This window comes from Macadamia integrifolia, chromosome 7 (assembly GCF_013358625.1).
Source record: "Macadamia integrifolia cultivar HAES 741 chromosome 7, SCU_Mint_v3, whole genome shotgun sequence".
Lineage (NCBI taxonomy): Eukaryota > Viridiplantae > Streptophyta > Magnoliopsida > Proteales > Proteaceae > Macadamia > Macadamia integrifolia.
In genome coordinates this window covers 16,606,785-16,616,149 of record NC_056563.1, presented here as the reverse complement: position 1 = coordinate 16,616,149, position 9,365 = coordinate 16,606,785, and the positions used below count along the sequence as shown (strand labels likewise).

Below are 9,365 nucleotides of genomic sequence, written 5' to 3'. Positions count from 1 at the left end.
CTAAATTTGTGCATCTAGAAAATATTGAGAGAACTTATGGGAGGAAAAAGTCAACGGCTGCATTTCTGAAAGAAAAACAAAAACTCCCTCTCTCTCCTTCTCTCTATGTGGAAAAGTCCATGGCTGTATTTCTGCCAGGAAAAAAAATGAAAAAAAAAAAATTCCTCTTGAGATCCATTTCCAAATTTACATTGAACTAATGCATCTTAATCTTCACAGAATCAGTTACATAATAAAACAATGGATGGGAAACATTGAAAGGAATCTAGATAAATTTCCCATTTTCATATCCTTCTGTAGGTTAATTATATCCATGAAGTGACAGACTAAATTTTGAACCAAAAGAGAGAGACTAAATGATAAATGTTGAATAATCTTCATACTATTTGGTGGTACACCATCATGGTTTTCTACCACAAACTTTTCTGTCGATCAATCATTATAACCTAGTGGTACACTTGGTCCTCAATGGAACATCAATTTCTCTTTCATTCTTGTTTTCCGTTGGTGATCTGAAATGTTCAAACTGAAACCTTTACACCACCATTCGACCAAAAAATAATAATAATAATAAAAAAAAACCTTTTACACCACCAGGATCAAATGCCAAACACAACTATTAACTCTGAACAATTCCAAGAGTCCATCTCTTGTGACAAGTAAAATAAATTTTCTCCATTGCCACATCAATCCTATGACCCTTGTGTTGTTTTCTTCTTCTGAGGCACAGAAAACTGTTCCTCATCCGTATATTCCCAGAAAGACACACGGGACCGTGAACTGACTGAGTCCTGATACCTTCTTCCACCCATTCTAGAGTCATGCAGTTGAAGTTGCCTAGTAACCCAAGAAGGATCAGATGAACTAAGCCACAAGGCCTCACCAGTATCCTTATGCTTAAAATGTGGAGCTTTAGGATTAACCTTGCCATGTCTATTGTCCCACCATTCATCTGGATTAGAAAAGAAAACTTGCCACAAATAAAGACGGTCTTTTCTTTTCTTTTCCCAATCCGATGCACCTAAAACGGGATAAACAGAATATGTAGGAGTTAGGGACACAAGACAAAAGAAAGAAACTTGGATTTTGGGGACTTGCACCAATAAGAAAAGCTCATCTAAGTTCTTATATGTAAAAGAAGTGCAGTGATAGCTCATGAAAATTTGTAAAGAATCCACAACAATTTTAGCGCAAAATCGATGAACCAACACTATTTCTTGACGAAAACCAGTAAATAATGAAATAAATGAAAGTTAAAAATAACTTCACCAAAAAAAAAAAGGCGATGCCATTAGTTACCCCAATTTCCTGTTTAATACAATAAGAAATACAGTGGGTTATTCATCTATTTTTCAATGCATGCAACAGAAAAGAACTATAATTGAAAAAGGGATGAATAGAATGAAGCAGAAAAGGAAATTCAGCATGATTTCTTTAAAGACCTCTTAGTTATTACACATTAAATCTAATTGTTGGCGAGAAGTACTTCTGATTCTCGGGGTGAGGTTCAGTACTTCTCAGCTTCTTCTCTCTTTATCTTCAAGCAAATTCTTATTTTCTTAGAACCTAACAAATACCTGTACTCAAACTAGGCAAAATCAATCTCACTTCCTTCTCTCCGCCTGTATGTTGGCTCGCTTCAGAAGCTATTGCGCTGCCTACACACCACAGGCTCGAGAATGAGCCCCAAGTGAAATGCTTCCTTATTACAACATGATCTTGCTCAGTATGGGCTGCTGTCACGCCTTTCTTGAAATCTATTTCAAGAATGTTTCCCTTCTGTGCAGCCGGATCCAAGAATCGTAAATGAGGCTCCAAAGGAGTGTCCCGAGAAGGCGAGTTTTCTCCTGTCGGAAGCAGACTGCCAATAGCAAGGAAGGTTGTACAGGCTGCCTGACACTTAATCAGCACCTCACCCACTGCATGAGTTGAAGACTTCTTAGTCAAGTAGAAGCTTCTCTTTCCTTTCCTTGACTATCCTTTCGCTTTCAAAGCAGGGGTTGGAACCTACTCTCATACATTTGCTTTCCTCTGGCAGCACAATGCCAATTCCGCCTCAGAGACACGAATGCGTGGTGGTTCCTTACCGATACAGCAGAGCTGAATTGCGCAGAGAGAAAGGCCAGCCGGCCATAGTCCATGGTATGCTTATCTCTTTCATAGTTGAGGGGGGGGGGACAAGGCAGCTTACGCTGAGGAGGGAAATGCATACAAACATTTCGACCTCAACCTGCATCATATCATAAAATTCTTCGTGCCTCATGTACTGAGTTGTCTCGGGAGAAATGGTTTAAGCCCCCCTAAAGTCCCTTCCGCTCCAAAGATGATGGCCTGTAGGAGCATGGCTGAATCTTTCTCTTCATGGATGCTCCAAACTCCAGAGTCCAGACAGGTACAGATTGGCCTACATATAGCAAATGGGCCTCCAAGTTCCAATAATCTTTCAAGACTCCTCCTTTTAGCTTAGATAACGATGATACATCTCAATCTTCTAATTTGGCTAAGGGTGGAGAACTCTCTCTCTCTCTATTTTCTTTCAAGAAACGACCTAAGTGCTTCAAATTCACATGGCTGACGCGTGTTGCTTCTGCTTCTCATTTGCTTCTTCGATGTCCAAAGACAATGTGTTAAGCATGTCATGGTTCTTCCCCTGAACAAAGCAAAGAGATACTCCTTTCGGGAGCCTTGCGTGTGTCAATGGATCTTACACCGAACAGGTTACTGACCTGCAAAGCTCTACAGAGCTGTCATATGCAGGCACTACAGGGCCCATGGCTTTTCGATACCAATCTCGCACTTAACTTGCAATACACACCAGATTAGAAAGATCACTAGGGAATTGAACCGCCAGTACCAAGGGTAGATTCCTTGTGATTTGAATCCCGAACACCGCACTCTCGACAGCCCCATTATTATTACTATTTGTTATATAGGCGCCGGAGGCACCCTTACATTTTTTTTACTTCTGGACCTCGCATGAGACTTTCTTATCAACTGTTCAAGAAGTTTGGGGTTCAGTTATTAATGGAAACCCATGAAAGCTTTGAATATCTAAAGAGGTGATTACCACCTACATTGATGGAATGATAAGAGGTAGGGTCAACCCTCTCTCTGGGTTCCTGAAAATCAGGGATCTTATCATCAAGTTCCTATCGTGAGGGGTGCTTAGTTGTGTTGCTATTTGTTAATTTATTTCTACAGTTGTTCACGCAGGCTGGGACTGTCCAGTCATGGTCGAAGTCTTTTATTTTATCAAGTTTCCTAGTCAGCACATGACTCCTACAATAGGGATGTTTAGACAGACTTTGTTTCTTTCCTCTTTTTTTGGAGTCTGTTTACGAGTCTTTCTAAGCTGGTCGACTGGAGTAGTATTTCTCAGTCATATTTTGCTTCTATTTTGATTTTTTCTTTAAAGGGTCCTTCTGAGAGCAGACCTTGGTGCAATGGTAAGGTTGCTCCATTGAGCAAGTGGTCACGTGTTCGAGTCAAGAAACAGCCTCTCCACAAAGAGGGGGTAAGGCTGCATATATTATGACACTCCCAAGAACCCTGCAGTGGCAGGGCCCTCGTGCACTAGTACGCCTTTTTTTTTTATTTAAAGGGTGCTTCTATGCGTCACTATGAAGACCCTCTTAAATGATTTTGGTGAATTAAAGTGCAGGGGTAGAATTTATAAATCCACCTCTAATGGCATCTTGTAGGGAACTCTACATCTCTGATCCCCCTCTCCCTCCCTCTCCTTCTCCAGGATCTCCCTCTACAGTTTTGAAAATGCCAGATGATGATTTCCAGCAGTGTGAATGTTAAGCTCAATGACAACGGCAAAAACGCAACTACCAATAATTGGCACAGGCAACAGATATACTGGAACCGGAAATGTTTCACAGAAGAGACTTCGAAACCAATACACTCAAAGCAGGTTCGAAACTTTTGTGATGTGAGTGACGAAACTGCAACTTTCGACATACTCACAGTCCTGTTTCTGCAAAAGAGTAGAAGACCAAAGACTATCTATCCATCTATCTATGTATCGTATTAAATAAATATCCCAAACTCCCCTTCCATTAGCTCCTGATCATCAAGAAGAAGAAAAACTCAAGCTCTCCCATTTTAAAAAAAAAAAAAATAAGTAAATAAAAATTCCTGTCTTTGAACCTCTCTGTGACATAGAACCCAAGAACAGGAATGGCACGTGGCCTGAGCCAAGACCAAGTGCAGGTTCCTCTGATCTGGGCTTCTAAAAGAAATGAGATAATCCCAGATGCCAACAGAAGAATTGGAGACCAAGATAACAGAGAGAATGAGAGGTGATATGACTGAGACTCTGAGATGTTGCAGTGGGTGTGACCACGTGAGGGACCAACTGACCTAGAGCATGAGAGACTCAGCACCGGCCACAGGCCAGTGACACTCCCAAGAGGTGAGAGAGACAGAGTGAGCAGTGGCCCTCTTTCTGTGATCTTTTCCAGCCACCTTTACCTTCTCAAAACTTCTTCAAATCAGCCCTATTTGCTGCCAAAGTTTGTCCATCATCTCTGCAGACCATTCCCTTCCAAACCCTTCTATAAAAGCTTAGTTTCAGTCCGAAATCCATACCCAACCAGTAGTGTCCCCTGTTCTGTCCGAGGTTGACATAAACCCTTCTCAGAGGACTTCTGCTCTCTCTCTCTCTCCCCCCCCCCTCCTAAATCAGCAGAAGGGGAGAGAGAAAGAGAGGGCGGGAGAGAGGAAGCTGGCTTCAGGAGCCAGAGAGAGGAGGAAAAGGGAATTGCGACAGTGGTCTTTCTTGAAGTGATTTTAAAAAATTATCTTTCCACTCCAACTTAAAAAAAGCATTTGTAAGGGTAAATAAGTCATATTGAAGTGAACTGTTTCACTAGGCATCATGGATTTAGGGGACAGCATCGGTATCAGTATCTGCCGATCCGATCGGCAAGAATCGTTCGGCTTGCTTTTCTTAAAAAAGTACAATTTTTTACTGTTTTACCCTGAAATGATACAGACAACCAATCCGGATCGGTCAGGGATAGGGGATCAGTCTCAGCCGATAGGATACCGATACTTGAAACCAATCTAGGAATATTAACACGAAAGATTACCCTTATTTAAATATGTGAGCTCATGAGTGTCTCTGTGGGTTCAGAAAAGATCAGGTCCTGATTATATCACCTCCCATCTCTTTCTTTCTATCACCCACATCAAATCAGGTCGGCATTTATTTTTTCTGTTCTTCAATTCTATTCTAATTCCAGATATGAGATTCAATGAACCTGCACATGTTTTTCCCCCCCTTCTTTTGATAGCAATGAACCTGCACATTCTACCCAAAAAATAAAATGAACCTGCGCATTTTTGTCCTTCAGTTCTGGTTTGATCCCTTGGATCTGATTTCGATTTCATATCCCGATTGTTTACCGATCATTGCTACAGGTAATCTATTCTGATTCTTGTTTGAAGATCAAAATTTTATCGCCATCGAATTCTGTGATATTGAATTTCCTTGTTTAAGTAGGATTCTAATGTATCTATTAATCTGGCCAGCAGAAGTGACTGAAACTTCTCTGAGATATTCTCCTAGCCAGTAACATCATTTGGCCAGTTTTTTCCTCTTTCTGACATATGCTTGATGAGATATTAAATTTTTCCTAATTCTGGTTCTGTTCTGTTTTTTTTTTTTTTTTTTTCTTGGGGGGGGGTTAAACATTCTGGTTCTGTTCTTGAATGTCCTATTCACAGTAGGATATTTCCATATCTTCTAATCAGGCTGTCAACTTTTTGACGGTCTGTTTCCCCAGTGCATACATAGCCTTCGCCCAGAATTCTAGCCATATCTGAATACTGTTCTGTTATAAATTTCTCTTGAATCTGAAAATTAATCTCTTCACTACGATCCTGATTTATCGGGAACCTGATTTAGAAACCTATCACTACAGATCCACAAAATTTCAGCCCTATTGGACATGACATGTGGCAGAATTGAGTGTGCCATCAAGGAAACCTCTCTTGACGTGCTGTCCAAAGAAAACATACTAAGAATACTAAGATTTTTGCATTATGAGCAGAACCTACTAGCAGAAACTCATTCGGTTACAGTGCTGATGCAGAGATTTTAATCTGGTAAACCTAAGTTTGAATAACCCGATATGCCAGAGGTATAACACCTCCAATAATTAAAAAAACAGAACCAAAAAGGACATTCTGATCCAGAACATCAATCATCCAAGATGAACTCTAGAGGAGAATAACACAGTGATAGAAACAGCCAAGTGGGGTAGCAGACTTACTTAAAAGAGGAAGTTGTTTTTCTTTTATTTCTGATTGCTCCAATTTCTTGCAAGTTTCGTATTGCCCACTTTGTGCAACATAGTTTAGTTCCTCAACAATTACCTGGAAGGAATGGATAGTGTGAAAATAAATTAAGTGATGAAATGGTTAGGAAGACACCAGCAAAAAGGAGCAAAGGCCATTGAGAATTTTTTCCCTCTATTCTTTAAAACTCTACCTGTGGAAACATGTTCATTTAAAAACTTAATCTCATCTAAGCCCAAGCTTATTCAGAAAACCCAGATGAATTAACCATTTGATTAATGAATTCTTTCTGGATTGATCAGATGACTTGAGAATGGAAAAAGGACATGGTGTCTCTCATCAAAATTCCAGGTAGTTAAAAAGGTAAGAGACTGCAAGGCACAACTAGAAACCTCCATCAATATATCCTACAGTAGGCAAGTTATGATTACAACAGTTGCAACCTTGGATGATACTAAAAACTAATTAAACAGGTCACCCATATTACAGAAGAGTTTTAAAGAAATTCATTTGAGAGAAAACGATAATATAGCAACAAATAGAATGGGCTGGATCAATTTAAAAACAAATGAGGGGGAGGGGGTCAGAGTGAGGTTGAGGAAGGGATAAGAAGTTCCTATGAATAAATCAGCCACAAGAAGAACCAGGGAGCAAAGATTATGGTGAAAAGAACATCTCACACTTGCGACATTGGAGAATTCCAAGGTTATCTATTCTACGGGTGTCCCCAATGCATGAGGTTCCCACCACTACAGGGTCTGGAGAGGGTCATAATGTATGCAACCTTACCCCTGCTTTGTGGAGAGGTTGTTTCCTGACTCCAACCTGTGACAACTTGGACACAATGGAGCAACCTTACCGCTGCACCAAGGCCCACCCTCTAGAGGTTATCTATTCTACAATGGCGACTAATAAGGGTGAAAGATATCTTGGCACGCTTTGAAAAGCAGGTCAAACCATGATAAATTGGGGCAACATAATCATGAAACTAAGAGGAAGATATAGTAGAAGACGGACTCCACCCATCATGAAAATGAGCTTAAAATAAGGAATATCTCTAATATATCATCCTCCTCTTCCATGAGAAACTGCAATATTTTAGAAAGAGGGCAAATCACTAAACAACACTTAGTATTTGAGTACCTCATAAAAGGTCCGGAGCTTTCCACTTAAATCAACTTTTGTGTAAGAATTTAAACGACCAGAAACATAAATGAAATCATTTGGTCTCAAATGTTGGAGAGATAATTCTGCCATCTTGCCCCACATCTTCAATAAAATCCTGCCAAAGTACTGTAAGAGTGTTGGGTTGCACAGCAAAGGAATTGCATAACCAAAGCAAATACTGATACTTGAAGGAAGTGCACACCGTAACCCTAATAACCAGGAAAGAAAAAGATATCCAATTTCGTATAATCAACAGTATGAAATTTCATGTAGGTTCCGGGTCAAATTGTTCACAGAAAATTCATAAATCTCACCTGAATGTACGATCAGAGTCGGGGAAAGATCTAACTTTGAGAAGGGTGTAAGCAGAAATGGTCTCAGTAGAAGCACCCCTCTTCAAAGGAAATAAGACTGAGCCAATAAAGTGGACGGAGTTATAGAGTTGTCCATCCCAATTCATGGTCGTCGGGCGCTGGAACATGAGCTTATGGCGGTAAACTGGGCTTCCGTCGTCGGGTTCATCGCAAAAGAAGTTGGGCGACTTCACTGCCGTGGAGGATGAAGAGAACGGGAGGAGCTTCTGCGTGGATAGAGGAAAGGTTTTTCTTAATAGATAGGAGAAACGAAACGCTTTCATGGCTTTTCTTTATGCAAATAATCGGAGTTTCTTCTACTGGAGAAGGAGCTCATAGCTTCTACTGAGCTGGGACGACGATGCCCCTCCTACTCAATTTGAAGCTCATACATTTCGCGGCGTTTCTTTTGTTTGCTCTGCGTTGCTCTTTTTGGGGCAGGCGGAAGGGTTACTGGGTAAAAATAACCATAAAAGCATCGTGGGGCCTGGACCCTAGCGCGTCTTTTGCCCAAATTACACGTAGGTTCAAGGGTTTGAACGAATTACATCCTCGTATTGACAGTGTGAGTATTCTAAGTAGTTTTAAACATCAAAAGACCTTACTACCCTTTACTGAAAAAAATTACTTAATAAATAAATAAGAACAAGAGAAAAGCAAACTTTACTTTCTTCCACCTTTCACATGTGGTTTCACATGCACTACAATTGCACAAACTGCATTGAAATCATTCATCGTCGTCTTTCTTCCTAAGCTGTTAAAAATGGTCATTTTCTCTTTCTAATGCTTATCCTCTGCAACCCTACCCTTTTTTCTCTCTCTAAATTACAATAACCAAATCAGCGACTTCTAGGGGTGGTCGTCAATCCGCTCTAGAGCCGTCTGTAAGATTTTCTATTAGGTGGGCTAGCATAGTCAAAGATTTATTTCCAAAATCGGTTTAGTGATGTTGACCAAAGATTGAGTAAGCAGAAAGAATCCAATATTATTGGTAAGTGATCTCTATGGAGATATTGGATTCTATTATCACACCTTAATGGTATGAAATATTTATTACTATGTGTGGACCTAAGGTATTATTTATTTAATGGGGAGGAAACCCTTATTTTATTGTAGGGTTGGTCCCTACCCTCACCCCTATATATAGTTATCACTGACCCATTAAGTGAGGCTAACGACTAAAAGCAAAAGGGAAAGAGGGTAGACCATACCAACATTGATCGTGTTGTACGAGGAGCATACAAGAAGACATTGAGGAGTTCTTATTCTTCAGTCATGGATTCAGGTATGCCTAAAACTTATTTTTGTAGTGTTTGTCGTGTATGTTTATCGATCTTCATGAATCGTTCCGTATTTATTTTCTTTCAATGGTATCAGAACCGTTAATGAAAAATCGATCGATTGTACCACTAGTAATAAAAATAAATTTATTCTCCTCGAGTCGTTTTGTTTTGAAGAAACGAGAAAAGTAATATATTATATATTATTACTAAATGACAAAACTGGCAAAGTAAAATTTAAAAAAAAAAGTGACAA

The 9,365-nt window shown here is 39.9% G+C and overlaps 1 protein-coding gene across 1 annotated transcript; it reads right to left on the bottom strand.

Annotated features, from left to right (window-relative positions):
- Nucleotides 1-353: 353 nt before the first annotated feature.
- Nucleotides 354-8,280, bottom strand: LOC122083461 (protein OSB1, mitochondrial). The gene is made up of 4 exons (XM_042651277.1): nt 7,791-8,280; nt 7,453-7,591; nt 6,285-6,387; nt 354-1,021 (listed from the first exon to the last, which is right to left on the bottom strand). Exons 1-4 carry the CDS (start codon nt 8,111-8,113, stop codon nt 693-695), a joined length of 894 nt encoding a protein of 297 aa, XP_042507211.1. The 5' UTR covers nt 8,114-8,280; the 3' UTR covers nt 354-692.
- Nucleotides 8,281-9,365: the final 1,085 nt, after the last annotated feature.